This window comes from Nerophis ophidion, linkage group LG07 (genome assembly GCF_033978795.1).
Source record: "Nerophis ophidion isolate RoL-2023_Sa linkage group LG07, RoL_Noph_v1.0, whole genome shotgun sequence".
NCBI lineage: Eukaryota > Metazoa > Chordata > Actinopteri > Syngnathiformes > Syngnathidae > Nerophis > Nerophis ophidion.
This window is the reverse complement of record NC_084617.1, coordinates 38,689,454-38,705,158: the sequence shown is the minus strand read 5'-3', so window position 1 is coordinate 38,705,158 and position 15,705 is coordinate 38,689,454. Positions and strand designations below refer to the sequence as shown.

The 15,705-nt window shown below is 37.8% G+C and overlaps 1 protein-coding gene across 2 annotated transcripts in view; it reads left to right on the top strand.

Annotated features, from left to right (window-relative positions):
* tmem8b (transmembrane protein 8B) overlaps positions 1-15,705 on the top strand; it is a 179,284-nt gene that overhangs the window by 132,565 nt on the left and 31,014 nt on the right. For both annotated transcript variants that reach the window (XM_061906130.1, XM_061906131.1), the window contains exons 9-10: positions 8,022-8,164; positions 14,145-14,323. In XM_061906130.1, the coding sequence (XP_061762114.1) occupies positions 8,022-8,164; positions 14,145-14,323 (322 nt within the window). The remainder of the gene's footprint in view (positions 1-8,021; positions 8,165-14,144; positions 14,324-15,705) is intronic.

Below are 15,705 nucleotides of genomic sequence, written 5' to 3'. Positions count from 1 at the left end.
ATTGTACATACAAACACACATATACTCACACACACGCACCGTTATTCATACATACTAACGTCCATACATTGGTACCTACGCTCCCACATACATACACAAATACAGTGCATACCTACATACTCCAAGTCCGTCCATCTACACGCATATTCACGGTACACACATACATATACTGTACATATACATTCACTGTACAAACAAACATACATAGACACATACTGTACATATACATTTACTGTACAAACATTCATATACACATTCTGTTCATATACAAGTACAAATACATACATACACTCATGCACATAATCATGTTTCATCAAACATCAATCAACGTTGTTGCCCTAGGGTAAACTGGGTAACACCAGGCATATTGACAGAGCTTAAACCATTGTTACTCTAACAATCTACAAGATTAATATAGGTTGCCTCTCTCTCTTCCCTTTCATCTTTCGGTATACCTTCTTTTTTTCTTTTTTTTTTAAATTTAATTTATTTATTTATTTTTTATTATCTTTCTAGCTATCATGATGTATACGTATTGTTGCATTTGAACAACTGTATTGTTGATAATAGAGGTAAACTATTGGTTTTGTTCATGATCAATAGCGCTTTTTCTATTGGTATTTGTATTGCTCCAGTTTTAGTGTAAAAATGCTCATTGTCAATACTATATTATTTATTTCACTAACTGCTTATTTGCTATCACTTTTGCGATCATATTTGTACATATTATGTATGTGCTGGTGTTGTTCTATTGTTGTTGTTATTGTTGTATTTGTTGTTTTTGTCTTTCTGTCTAATCCCCCTTTCATCCCCACAATTTCCCCCTCTGTCTTCCTTTTTTTCTCTTTCTATCCCCTCCTGCTCCGGCCCGGGTGCACCAAATGATAATATAAATACATTTAATAAAGTCAAATTCAAATAAGGCAACAAGAAAAGTATCCGACACTTCTCTTTTGTAAAGTAAATCTGAACAGCCAATATGGGCATCTACATCAACTATATGATTTGCCTGAGAAGCTGAACAGGACAAGACGAAAAAAATTAAATAATAATAATAATAATAATAATAATCCTCTCATTTTCTTAAAACTTGACAAGTGCGCCTAATGTACGGAATAATTTTGGTTGTGCTTACCGACCTTGAAGCTATTTCATTTGGTACATGGTGAAATGATAAGTGTAACCAGTAGATGGCAGTCACACATAAGAGATATATGTAGACTGCAATAGGACTTAAGTAAATTTAGAAGAAAATTACTTTACAATTTAGAAAAAAAATATATACAATGTGACCCTTTTAATGCGCCCTATAATCCGGTGCGCCTTTTGTGGGTTCTTCCGAGGATGTTGTAGTCGTAATGATTTGTGCAGTCCTTTGAGACATTTGTGATTTGGGGCTATATAAATAAACATTGATTGATTGATTGATTGTAAGAAAATAGACCTGACTAGACCCACTCATCAACAGTGCTCTTTATAATCCTGTGTTGGCCTATGGTCCAGAAAATACAGTCGATAAACAGGTCAAATACATTTCTATATTACTTCAAAGAAAACATTTTATTTATTTATTTATTTTTTTTATTTTACCCAAGCGTTTAATTAAGTCAAATACAAATAAGGCAACAAGGTAAGTATTCAACATTTCTTTTTTCTGGAGTAAATCTGTATAGCAGACATAGATCATCAACTATATGATTTCCCAGAGTGGATGGACAGGACAGATTCAAAAAATAATAATGATAAATGGATATTTCTTTTAAAGGATAGTTACAAATAAGAATCGCGATTAATTAGAAATTTTATCCATCCATCCATCTTCTTCCGCTTATCCGAGGTCGGGTCGCGGGGGAAGCAGCCTAAGCAGGGAAGCCCAGACTTCCCTCTCCCCAGCCACTTCCTCTAACTCTTCCCGAGGGATCCCGAGGCGTTCCCAGGGCAGCCGGGAGACATAGTCTTCCCAACGTGTCCTGGGTCTTCCCCGTGGCCTCCTACCGGTTGGACGTGCCCTAAACACCTCCCTAGGGAGGCGTTTGGGTGGCATCCTGACCACATGCCCGAACCACCTCATCTGGCTCCTCTCGATGTGGAGGAGAAGCGGCTTTACTTTGAGTTCCTCCCGGAGGGCAGAGCTTCTTGCCCTATCTCTAAGGGAGAGCCCCGCCACCCGGCGGAGGAAACTCATTTCGGCCGCTTGTACCCGTGATCTTATCCTTTCGGTCATGACCCAAAGCTCATGACCATAGGTGAAGATGGGAACGTAGATCGACCGGTAAATTGAGAGCTTTGTCTTCCGGCTCAGCTCCTTCTTCACCACAACGGAAAACAAAACAAAAAAAATCCAGTAATTTTGATGAATGAACAAACTTGTTGTGTTAAAGCCCTAATGGTAGCCAATTAGCCGACGGTGTTCTTGTTTTATTTGTTGCTTTGAAAAATGTAACTGAGCAAAATACAGACATCACCTTTAATGAACTATCGTCACCACTTGGTATCGTGAAAAAACTTATTACCACATCACTCCAACTTAAAGACAGTTAATAATAAATGTGTTAGTGTTGTTTTTACATCCACCATTTTTATTTGATTCATTTCACCTGATAAAACATTTTCTAACAATCATAGAAAATAAAAGTATGTATGTTTCATGCTGATATCGTATCGGATCAATATAGGTTTGTGATAATATTTGAGTTGTTTTTGGAACATCCCTTCTTAAAAGGGATATTTACTTTTGTTCCAGTGTTGGTGATCATGACCGAGGGGTCTGGTTCTCTGAGGATTGTTTAAAGTCATTGTGAGAAAAGCCTTTGAAGAAAAATCGTTCCCATTAACTTGTTAGACACAATAACATTCATTTAGCCATTGAGATGTTTTGTCTGAGCTTTAATGGCACAAAAGTGTGAAGAGAAGGAAATTTACATATTTTCTTTCTTTCTTTTTTATACCTTCTTTTTGATCCACTTGGGGGATGCTCTTCATTGTGAATAACAGATGGCCACAGACAGACGGTGTTATGAAAAATATGCACGTCGCATTTTTTTTTGCAAACGTGTTCTTGCGCGTAATTATTCAGGTCACGTGTCAGAGGTAGCGCCAGTGACAGGCTTGCTTCACAACTCCAATTTAGTTGATTGATAAAAAGTGGGGAAACAAAGAGGCGAGCAGCTGCGTCAATTAAATCTGAATTCTGGAGACCGGCGACGGAGGACATTTGTTACCTTCTGCAGTTCCGATGGCTGGGAGTGATTGGAAGATGAGGCAATTAGTGAAGTGACATTGTTGTTGCTAGCCTGCGTTATGTCTTAAAAAGATATTTAAAATAAATCCTTTATGTAGTTTATGTTTGTTTCTGGTGACAGTTGGCAGTCGGTGGTGATGTTTGCACAGAATGACTACTTTCTCTTTGCACAGTTGTAAAATACACAGCAACTATAGACATTGTCCCACTATGAGCATCAGAAGCATATATTTGGATTTTAGCTTGATAAGGATAGTACAAAGCAGGGGTGTCCAAAGTGTGGCCCAGGTGCCATACGCGGCCCGCAGCTGATTTTTTTTAACGGCCTGCTGCGCATTCTAAGGATACTATTGAGAAAGTGGAATAAAAGAGCAGACAGCTGAAATGTAAAAAGAAAAAGAGGCAATGTTGATTCTAATGACATAAAGCTGCTGTGTTTTTTCCCCTTAAAACTGTCATTGCTTAAAAAAGTGTAATGAATACAAATCAAAGTTATGAATTCTTGTCCTTTCAAGGTTCCAAATACCGTATTTTTCGGACCATAGGGCACACTGCTGATGAGCGGGTCTATTCAGGTCTTTTTCCATGCAAAAGGCACACCGGATTATAAGGCGCAAAAAAGAGGTCATATTATGATTTTTTGTAAATGTAAAAGATTTCCTTGTGGTCTACATAACATGTAATGGTGGTTATTTGGTCAAAATGCTGCATAGATGATGTTTTTCAGATCATCTTCAAGTCACTTCCTGACAGTCGCTTCAGGATGCGCCGTTTTGTGGGTGGTCTTATTTACGTGGCTCACATTCGACAGCGTCTTCTCCCCGTCATCTTTGTTGTAGCTGGTGTAGCGTGCAAGGACGGGAATGGAAAAAAGGTCAAACGATGGAGCTAACAGTTTAAATGACATTCAGACTTTTCTTCAATAAATAACGGAGCACGGTCTCCTCATCCGTGGCTCAGTAGTGCAATAACAACTCCGCAAATGTGTCCCGTGAAAAACCAGGACACTAAACTAACTAAAGTTCCGTGGGTGAATTATGTAAACCCACAACAGTAGCGGATTTGCACACATTTTCAGGACTTATGCAGATCCCAAATACAGTTTAGCAGGTACCAAAAGGTAAGAAAGTTGGTTTTGCATAATATTGTGAAACAAAACGCGAAATAATTTCTGTTAATAGGTGCCATTGTGCGGTCCTTATACATACACCATAATAATACTTGTATGTTTAATGCGCCGACAATCCATCAAGCGGTGCGGCTTCAAGTCCTACTAAAAACATTTTGACAGATTTTTGTACGCCGTGTGTAATGTTCTATATTCTCAATGGAACATTTAAAGTTTTGGTGTTTAGTGCCATCATATTGCAGTCGACATGTATCTCTTTTTTTGTGACTGTCATCTACTGGTCACACTTATCATTTCACCATGTACCAAATAAAATTGCTTCGAGGTCAGTAAGCACAAGCAAAATTATGCCGCACATTAGGCACATCGGGTTGTAAGGCGCATTGTCGATTTTTGAAAAAATTAAATGAATTCAAGTGAGCCTTATAGTCGGATGTAAATGGTACATCACATCAAATGCTTTGAAATATTTGTTTTAAGGAAAATATTGCACATTTCGTGTATTTGCTAGAAAAAAAAACTAAGTGTTCTTTGACAAAAAGGGCATTAAAAAAACCAAACAAAAAACATAAATGAATAATAACTTATAATAGACGTATAGATTTGAAGTTGCTTTAGATACTTAAGTGTCACAATTTGGGGAGCGTTGCTTGCAGCGTGACCCCAAGGTTGCAGAAAATGGCAGGCAGAGTACAAGTGAAAAACAATTTATTACTCAGAAGGAAGCAGAGAACTAACAGAAACAGCACACTCAGCATCAGTCTCAGAGGAACAATGATCCAGCGCTGAAGGAGGGACTCAGTTGGGACTAAATAGAACTAATTAAACGAGGAACAGGCGTGCCGACGGAACATGGTACAGAAAATAAAGGTGCTTCAAAAACACAGAGACCAAACCAGAAACACTGACAAATTAAGAGCACCAGGACAGGAAGTGATTCTAAAAACCCGATCATAACCACACTTTCAGTAGCAGTTCTGACACTAAAGGGCTGAATGTAAAACAAACAACAACAAAAATATTTTATTTTATGATCGGGGCCCTTTTGGATTCCAAATAATTTTTGTGGGATTTTTTTTAAATTGTCATTGCTCATAAAATAATAATGAATCAAAATCCATGTTGTTATGAATTCTTGACCTATTTGAGGCTTCAATACTTCACATCAAATATTCCACTTACAATTTTGGGAGAGAAAAAACTTTGCATATTTTTAGTTTATGACATAAATAACCAGGTTTTGACAAAAAGGGCATAAAACAATTAAAAGTCAAATTAAAAAAAACTTTATACCGACATATCGACCAGAAGTTGATTTAGTTGTTCATCAATTAAAAATAAGTATTTCGATTTCCTTTTTTTTTTTTTTTTTACATTTTTGTAACCTGGAACCAACTTGAGGGGCGCCTTAAAGGGAAACAAAATAAATAAATAAAAAAAAAAAATAAAATAAAAAAAAAAAAAATATATATATATATATTGTTTTGGTTTTGAAAATGAAAAATATCAAAATGGCCCCAGCATGTTTTGAATATCCAGTCAGTTTCCGATTAAGAAACTTCTCTAGGACTTCAGCCCCAGACTTGTTTTATATTTTCTTTACTGTCACTAGTGGTGGAAAAGTGTATTGCAACTGAGGCCCATACGGACCACAGCTGAGAAACAGATATTTTTTAGGCTGTCCTCTAGAGGGCGCTTGCAGCCCAACTTTGGGCCCGAGCCCTATTGTTAAGGAACACTGGTATAGAGAAACCTGGACCACTGTAAACAGATCCTTGCATTGACATTTTAACCTTGCCAGCAAACATAGAACACCAAACTTTTGATTTACATAACCTTCAGATACAGTCAGTAGTCATTTGTTCAACGTATTTAGTTATACTAGTGGTGTTCCTCAAGGTTCCATCTTAGATCCTCTCTTTGTCATCATTTGGGCAACTACAAGTTCAGTTGAAAAAGAGATTCACATTTTTGCAGCAGGTTCTTTAAACACTTGTGTTGCCACGGTGTTGATCTTTGTAGAAGGTCCTGAAAAAACAGCTTGTGTAACAACATAAACAGACCAAAAACAAATGTCTACTACAGAGGACTTTGATTCTTCTGAACATACAAAATAAGCCTAATAAAGGAGAAGTCTGGTCCTTAGCTTTCTGGAAACTAGCTCCCCAAAACATTTGAGAGGAACCTCCCTGCTGTATGTACATACTAGGGTTGTAGGTACCGGTACCGAAATGTATTTCGATACTTTTCAATACTCTTCTAAATGAAGGGGACCACAATGGCAATATTGGCTTTATTTTAACAAAAAAATGTTAGGGTAGTGCGTCTGCCTCACAATACGAAGTTCCTGCAGTCCTGGGTTCAAATCCAGGCTCGGGATCTTTCTGTGTGCAGTTTGCATGTTCTCCCCGTGAATGCGTGGGTTCCCTCCGGGTACTCCGGCTTCCTCCCACTTCCAAAGACATGCACCTGGGGATAGGTTGATTGGCAACACTAAATTGGCCCTAGTGTGTGAATATGGGTGTGAATGTTGTCTGTCTATCTGTGTTGGCCCTGCGATGAGGTGGCGACTTGTCCAGGGTGTACCCTGCCTTCCGCCCGATTGTAGCTGAGATAGGCGCCAGCGCCCCCCGCGACCCCGAAAGGGAATAAGCGGTAGAAAATGGATGGATGGATGTTAGGGTACATTCAACATATGTTTCCTATTGCAATTTTGTCCTTAAATAAAACAACTTGTCTTTTAGTAGTAAGTAAACAAACAAAGACTCCTAATTAGTCTGCTGATGTATGCAGTAACATATTGTGTCATGTATCTATTATTTTGTCAACATTATGAGGGACGAACAGTAAAAATTGATCATTTCAAAATTATTATTCATTAACTGTTAATATCTGCTTACTTTCTCTTTTAACATGTTCTGTCTACACTTCTGTTCAAATGTAATAGTCACTTATTCTTCTGTTGTTTTGGTTGATACTACAAATTTAGGTAATGATCCGATACCAAGTACGTACAGGCTCATACATTGGTCATATTCAAAGTCCTCATGTGTCCAGGGATATATTTCCTGAGCTTGTAAACATTTACATTTTAAACAAAGGAAAAAAGATTTGTGACGATGAAAAATATTGATGTAATCATAGTAGTATCAACTAAATACGCTATTGTACTTGGTATCATTACAGTGTATGTCAGGTGTAGATCCACCCATGGCATCTGTTTACATTCAGGAACGCTAGCTTTTGTTAGTGGTGACGCCGGTGAGCTATTGTATCCTCCTAGGGTGTGTAGTGAAGCATGTTTAGCTATTCCTCATCCTGCAGGGATGATACTTGTAAGAAACATACTTTATTTGTCGCCATAGAGGTGAGGATTAGTGATTTAGAAGTAGCTAAAACACTGCTGACTGTGGATAGATGTTAGCTGCTGGCTAGTTAGCCACGTCTTAAAGCACCTCTTCCTGAAGGTGTTTCAGTGTTATAACTTCACCTTTATCGTCTGTTTTTAGACCAAAATGTGTCCGTTCTTCCTTTTCTGTCTACACACTGTGTCTTCTTCTGTGTGTGTGTGCACTGCCGAACATGCTCCTCTGCTCATAAAACCAGTCGTAAAATTGTATGTTAACCTTTTGATGCGTGTGTCTTTTCCAGTTTGGAGGCGTGCGCTAACATCACTGCGGAGGTGTACATGCGCGCGTACCTGACTCCATGCATCAACGACTGTGGCACGTACGGACAGTGCAAGCTGCTGCGGACCAACAACTACCTGTATGCTGCCTGTGAATGCAAAGCAGGTAACAATCACATTCACCTTTAAAACCCTTCCCCCCTCAGTCCATGTTATTAAAATTTGGCCTTCTTTTGATTACTTTTTCCGCATTCACCAAACAGAGTTAAAAAAAAAAAAAAAAAAACACTCGAACTTTTTATTTATCCGTGTGAAAAATAGCTGGGAAATGTGTTTTGTGCCGATTGCCAGTTATTATTCATTGGAATTTTTTTTTGTTTTGTGTTTTGTTTCTGCATTGTACTTTTACTGCAAAGTCTTTTTTATTGTCTTAATCAAGACAGCACAGCAGCAAAGGAAGGTAAACAGGCCCTTTTCTAAAACTGATATGACAACACGGTGATTAAATTTATGGACTCGGGTCAGGCTGGACTGATGTTCATCTTTTGATTCCAGCAATTTGGAAAGAACAATAAAACAGGCTGTTAATCGCGAAAAAGTCTTTAATAAAATATGAGCATATAAAGCTAAACAAAGCTTGGCCTTTGCGGATTAAAAACAAACAAACAAAAAAATCCTGCTTTTGATCGCTGTCTTATCAGAGCTATTAAATTCCTCATATCGTCGGCTCCTGCCACCGGCATTAAAGTCTCCATTCAAGCGTGCTCACAAATATTTCATTCACTCCGTCTTATCCAATTTGCCTCGCGATTTGGATCCGATTTAGGCGCCCTCACCAGGAAGCTCGATGGCACGGGATAAACAACTGCATGCTCCTTTGCAGAAAAGACGTGTTTGGTGACAAGGAAGAACTGATGGAAGATAGATCATTTTTATTCAACGAAAGCGTTAAAAAAAGAATGAGGGTGACACGAATGGAGTGAACTTCTGCTGCCTTAGAACAGGCCGGGGCAATTCTTTTCCCTCGAGGGGGGGGGAGCAAAAATGTGTCTGGGGGCCGGTATATCTATTTTTATGAACTAATACAAAACCTCACAATAAAGTCTGAATGCTAAAAACGTTTTGACGGACCGCCTTAAAAAACAAATGGATTATTTTTCTTTTTTACTAAATGGGAAGATAAAGATTTACAATATTAACTATGAAGGATAAAACACTGAATATTGACAACATATGAACGTCACACCCCCTCTCAATTGACATATTTTACAATCAAGGGAAACGCAACAAAAATCAACAAACACAGCGAAATATGAACACAAAGTGTAATAAAAAACCCACCTACAATTTGACATATCTTATCACTACATTTTAGAACTTTTTTGTAAAAATCTCCTTCCGCGTCTGTCCCTGACACCCGCATTTCAGGCTGATCTCTTGACGCTGCTTGGTGCTTCGTCTGAGCTGCTGCGGCTTAGATTACCATAGTAACTAATTAGATTACCATAGTAACACGGTCACACTGTTTGAGATGAACTGGGTTAAAGTGTTTTATATATTGTGCTAATGTTATATATTGAAATAATGTTGCTGATCAATTTGAATTTATTATTATTTATTGTTTATTTAATTTTAGAGTAAAACATATATTGAGTCAAAGGCTGGACTCCAGGGAGTGGGTCCAGACTGAGGCCAAGGAAAAAAAACACCATAGCCATAGCACACATAAACATGTTACATAGAATCAACAAATCTTGCAACAGAGGTGAGGGAGTGGGAGCTACGGAGGCGGGCTGCTGCTGTATAAGCGCTACTCAGCCATCTATTGCCCTTAAGGTGAATCAAGCAATGGTGAAGGCGTGGGTGGGGGTGGGGGTGTGTGTGCATATGCCCATTGTCCAGGGTGTAGTGTTTTTGCGTCTATAGGGCTGGAGCCGCTCTTCAGGCAGTGCAAGCAAAGTTCAACTCTCAGGTGTTGTTGAGGGGGGAGGGAGGTCAGAGCGACCGATATAATTCTATGAGCATGAACTGATGAAGTCTACTTGGATGAGAAGTCAAACGTCTTCTAAGACAAACCAGACAGTCCAGTTGCGATCCATTGAACGCCCTGATATGACAACGACCTGGAAGTATGAGATCATTCATTGACGTGTTTCTGTTACAGCCTAAAAAAACAATGTTATTAAAGTCTGTTTGTTGTAAATGGATGTATATTTGTTTATCTTTTGTTTGCTTTAATTTTGATAAGGATACAATGTTATGCAGAGGCGTACTTATAACATTTCTATAGACAAATTATACTATTCAGAGTAGGGGGCGGGGGCGCAACAGAAAATAATTGAGAGGCACTAATATGATGCAAATTGAGTATTAGGGCAGTGAATCTTAGGGTGGTGAATCTTTGAACACCATTCAATTATATGGGGGGTGTCAAACTCTCGCTACTATATTGGATCCACTTTAGACTGGACTCTCACCGTTATGTTGGATCCACTATGGACTGGACTTTCACAATATCATGATAGACCCGCTCGACATCCATTGTTTTCGGTCCTCCATAGGGGGGGGGCCGAAAGCGGTCCTCTCCAAGCTTTCCCCAAGGCTTCTCTCCAAGGTTTCTCATAGTAATCACTGGGTGTGAGTTTTTCCTTGCCCTTATGTGGGCTCTGTACCGGGGATGCCGTTGTAGTTTGTGCAGCCCTTTGAGACACTTGTGATTTAGGGCTATAAAAAAAAAAAAGATGATTGATTGATTGAAACTAGTTTTCATTGAGGGCCACATGGCAGTTATGTTTGCCCTCTGAGGGCCTCTTTTAACAATGAGTAATATATGAATATACATATGTATATATATATATATATATATATTAACAATTTTTTTTTTTTTTTACATAAGCTTCAAAAAATGGTTTACCTTTTTTTTTTACAGCATATAAAAATTGGAATAGATGGAATGGAATGGAGAAACAATACCACAGTTTTTAGTGGTAAAAACAGTTTTCTTTTGTTTTTGTTTTTTACCGTAAAATCGTGTTGTGTCAATGTTTTTTTATAATGGTTTAGGATCTTGCTGTATATAAAAAATAAAACAGTACCAACGTTGATTTTACAGTAAAAAACTCAGTCGAAGGAATTTAACCATAAATCAAGTTTACAGTCTACAATTTGATTGACAATTTGTTTTGTAATCATAAGTCAAGCAGATATTTCAGTACAGTATTTATCTTTATTTTAACAAAAACATTTTTTGGAATACTTGATAACATAACATTTTGATTTTGATACTATAGAATTTTTAAAAAGATACTCAATTGCATGCAGTACATGATTTTCAATGTCAAAAGGAAACTAAATATATTTAGTAAGAAAATATTAAGCATTTTATTAGCGCATATATTAGAAATGGATGCAGCGGCGAATTAATGCTCCACAACAAAAACAAGGCACTTATTTGCTACTGCACGGGCTACATGCGCACATTTCAGATCCCAAATATACACATCAGCAGGTACCAATAGGTAAGAAAAGTTGGTTTTGCATAATGATTAGAAATAAAACGCCAGATAATGTTTCCTAATAGGTGCCATTTTAGGGTCCTTATAGATACACTATAATAATACCTGTATGTTGAAGCTCAGTATATCTTACTATCCATCAAGCAGTGCGGCTTCACTCTTTACCAAAGTCGTACTAAAACGCAGTGTCTATATTCTCAATGAAACATCAACGTTTTAGTCTTGTCTGGTCATTTGTTGAACAACAGGCAGTCCACAGGTGGCTTTCTCGGACCACATAAAATAATGTGGAGGGACAGATTTGGCCCCCAGGCCTTGAGTTTGACACCTGTGGATAAGATTTTTGGGGTTAACAATTCGATACAGAATCAATTTTTAATTCAAAACGATTCTCGATTCAAAATCAATTATTTTTTTAATAAAATTGGGTGAATTAATAAGATAGATAAACCAATGTGATAAATTTCTTTATTACTTAACAGAAAACTGGTTTTGTCTGATAAAATTCTACCCAAACATTTAATAAAGTGGCTGGACACGACGGAGGATTTTTTCAATTTTAATTGTAATTTTTAAATCATTTTTTTTTTTTTTTTTATCAATTAAGAATCATTACAAAAAAAATTTGATTAATTGGAAAATCCCTATTGAGTACATTGGGTTACTGGATGTATGAGAACATTCATAGACATGTTTCTATTACTGACTAAACATGTTATTACAGTTTGTTTGTTGTAAATTGATCTACTGTATGTATATATATATATATATATATATATATATATATATATATATATGTTTTTTTTTTGCTTTAATTTTGATAAGGATACAGTGTTATGCTACCATTCAGATTATGAGGTGGAGGCGCCACAGAAAACAATTGAGAGGCGCTGATATGATGAAAATCTTAGGGCACCATTCGATTTGATTCTTGGGGTTAATTCGATACAGAATTAGTTTTCAATTCAAAACGATTCTCGATTCAAAATTAATGTTTTTTTTATAACATTAGATGTTAGTTCTACGATGAACTACATTCCTCTGTAAAGTAGATGAACTACATTGATTAATTTATTTATGACTTAAAAGAAAATGGTTTTGTTTGATAAAATTCTATGCAAACATTTAATAGTGTGGCTGGACACGACAGAGGATTTTTTACATTTAAATGCAATTTTTAAATCAATTAAGAAACTTTACAAATAAAACATGTGATTCATTGGAAAACCCCCTATTGAGTACGTTGTGTTGTATAATAGAGCAGTGGTTCTCCGGGTTGGGAAGGAGACCCTGCCCAGAGTGGAGGAGTTCAAGTACCTAGGAGTCTTGTTTACGAGTGGGGGAAGAGTTGATCGTGAGATCGACAGGCGGATCGGTGCGGCGTCTTCAGTAATGCGGACGTTGTACCGATCCGTTGTGGTGAAGAAGGAGCTGAGCCGGAAGGCAATGCTCTCAATTTACCGGTCGATCTACGTTCCCATCCTCACCTATGGTCATGAGCTTTGGGTCATGACCGAAAGGATAAGATCACGGGTACAAGCGGCCGAAATGAGTTTCCTCCGCCGTGTGGCGGGGCTCTCCCTTAGAGATAGGGTGAGAAGCTCTGTCATCCGGGAGGAACTCAAAGTAAAGCCGCTGCTCCTCCACATCGAGAGGAGCCAGATGAGGTGGTTCGGGCATGTGGTCAGGATGCCACCCGAACGCCTCCCGAGGGAGGTGTTTAGGTCACGTCCAACCGGTAGGAGGCCACGGTGAAGACCCAGGACACGTTGGGAAGACTATGTCTCCCGGCTGGCCTGGGAACGCCTCGGGATCCCCCGGGAAGAGCTAGACGAAGTGGCTGGGGAGAGGGAAGCCTGGGCTTCCCTGCTTAGGCTGCTGCCCCCGCGACCCGACCTCTGATAAGCGGAAGAAGATGGATGGATGGATGGATGGTTCTCAACCTTTTTTCAGTGATGTACCCCTTGTGAACATTTTTTTAATTCAAGTACCCCCTAATCAGAGCAAAGCATTTTTGGTTGAAAAAAAGAGATAAAGAAGTAAAATACAGCACTATGTCATCAGTTTCTGATTTATTAAATTGTATAATATTGCAAAATATTGCTCATTTGTAGTGGTCTTTCTTGAACTATTTGGAAAAAAAGATATAAAGATATTTAAAAACTTGTTGAAAAATAAACAAGTGATTCAATTACAAGTAAAGATTTCTACACATAGAAGTAATCATCAACTTAAAGTGCCCTCTTTGGGGATTGTAATAGAGATCCATCTGGATTCATCAACTTAATTTTAAACATTTCTTCACAAAGAAATACATCTTTAACATCAATATTTATGGAACATGTCCACAAAAAATCTAGCTGTCAACACTGAATATTGCATTGTTGCAATTCTTTTCACAGTTTATGAACTTACATTCATATTTTCTTGAAGTATTATTCAACAAATATATTTGTAAAGGATTTTTGAATTGTTGCTATTTTTAGAATATTTTTAAAAAATCTCACGTACCCCTTGGCATACTTTCAAGTACCCCCAGGGGTACGCATACCCCCATTTGAGAAGCACTGTAATAGAGTATAAAGAGAGAATAAAAGCCTTTCTCCTGAGTGTGTTTGCTGTGCATGACAGGCTGGGAAGGCTGGGGATGCACAGACAACTCTGAGGCCTACTCCTACAGCTTCCAGCTGCTCTCCACCCTGCTGCTGTGTCTCAGCAACCTCATGTTCGTGCCGCCTGTGGTCATCGCAGTGCGCAGCCACTACCTGCTGGAGGCCTCCGTCTACATCTTCACCATGTTCTTCTCCACTGTAAGTGAGCACTTGGAAGTTCACAGGGACCTTTGCTTGTTTGTTTTGATACGTCAATCAATAGTTACCTAACTATCGAAGACCTTCACCCTTTCAATTGGAAACAATAGGTTCTTAAGAAGAAACAGGGTTCTTGCATATGTAGAGGAACCTCCAAAATGTTCTCAATGTGCCTCAAAAGTCAGACTTTTTTTTCCGGCTCCAATTTGAGAGGAAGCAACGAAAGTGTTGTCTATCCACAGTGCAAAGCCACTTCTACACTGATACTCAACACCATGGTGGAAAATCAACAAAGTTTCTTCCAAGTTCTAATATCACTGGAGGACTAGAGGAAATTAATGGCTAAGCATGCGCCACACACACACCGAGCAGGACAACACAAGAATTTAACCTCTAAAGCTTTAATTTAAAGGTGTGGTTATTGATCCAGATGTCGACACTATGGATACATCTTATAGCACTCGTGTCAAACGCAAGGCCCGGGGGCCAGATGTAGCCCGTGACATCATTTTATCTGGCTCGCAAACACTTGGAAATGATATGTGTCAATAAAGTACTTCATATTTTCTCACGAAATGTAATTTTTTTTTTTTAAATTTTGACAGAAAAAATATATGTACTGCTTGAAATTGCATACCTTTTAAACTTTAACAGTATCCAATATTGTAAAAAATATTACAGTATTTTATCATACTTTCCAAACATGATAATATACTGTTTTATATTTTGACTTTAGTCGAAATATAAAACACTTAACTTTACAGCAAACTACCCATCAAATTAATAAATGACAATACATTTTACGTTGCTCTTGACAGCATACTTCTTTACATTGAGAAAAACTACTACTGTTTTTTGCATTAAAATTGATGGAGCTGCCAGTTTTAGAGTGTAAAATCTACGGTTGTTGTTTTTAACGGTGTATAATTGATACTGGGAGGACGGTACTTTTGTTTTTAGGGTAAAAAAAAACTGGCAGCGAAGTTGCCAGAATAAAAAAAGAACTTTTACTGTTTTTCCATTAACAATATCATGTTGTAAAAACATTGTCAATTTAACACAATCATCATGGCAACTTTTGGCCAGCTTTTTCTGTTGTGTTTTGCTTGATTGTAAAAGATACACAACTACCGAGGAGCTGGTCTGAGAAGTAAAAGAAGAGTGACGTTCAAATGTTGTAATATTCAGTGTTTTATTGTTCATAGTAATATTGTAAATCCCACTATCTTTATTTTAATGTACATTTTGGATGTCTCATTCAGTAAAAATCTGAAAAATTCCATTCAGTTTTTTTGAGGTGGTCCGTCAATACTTTTGTAGAATTCTATCGGACATCGTGACTTTTTTTTATTAGTGTTTCTGAAAAAAAGGGACCCAAATAC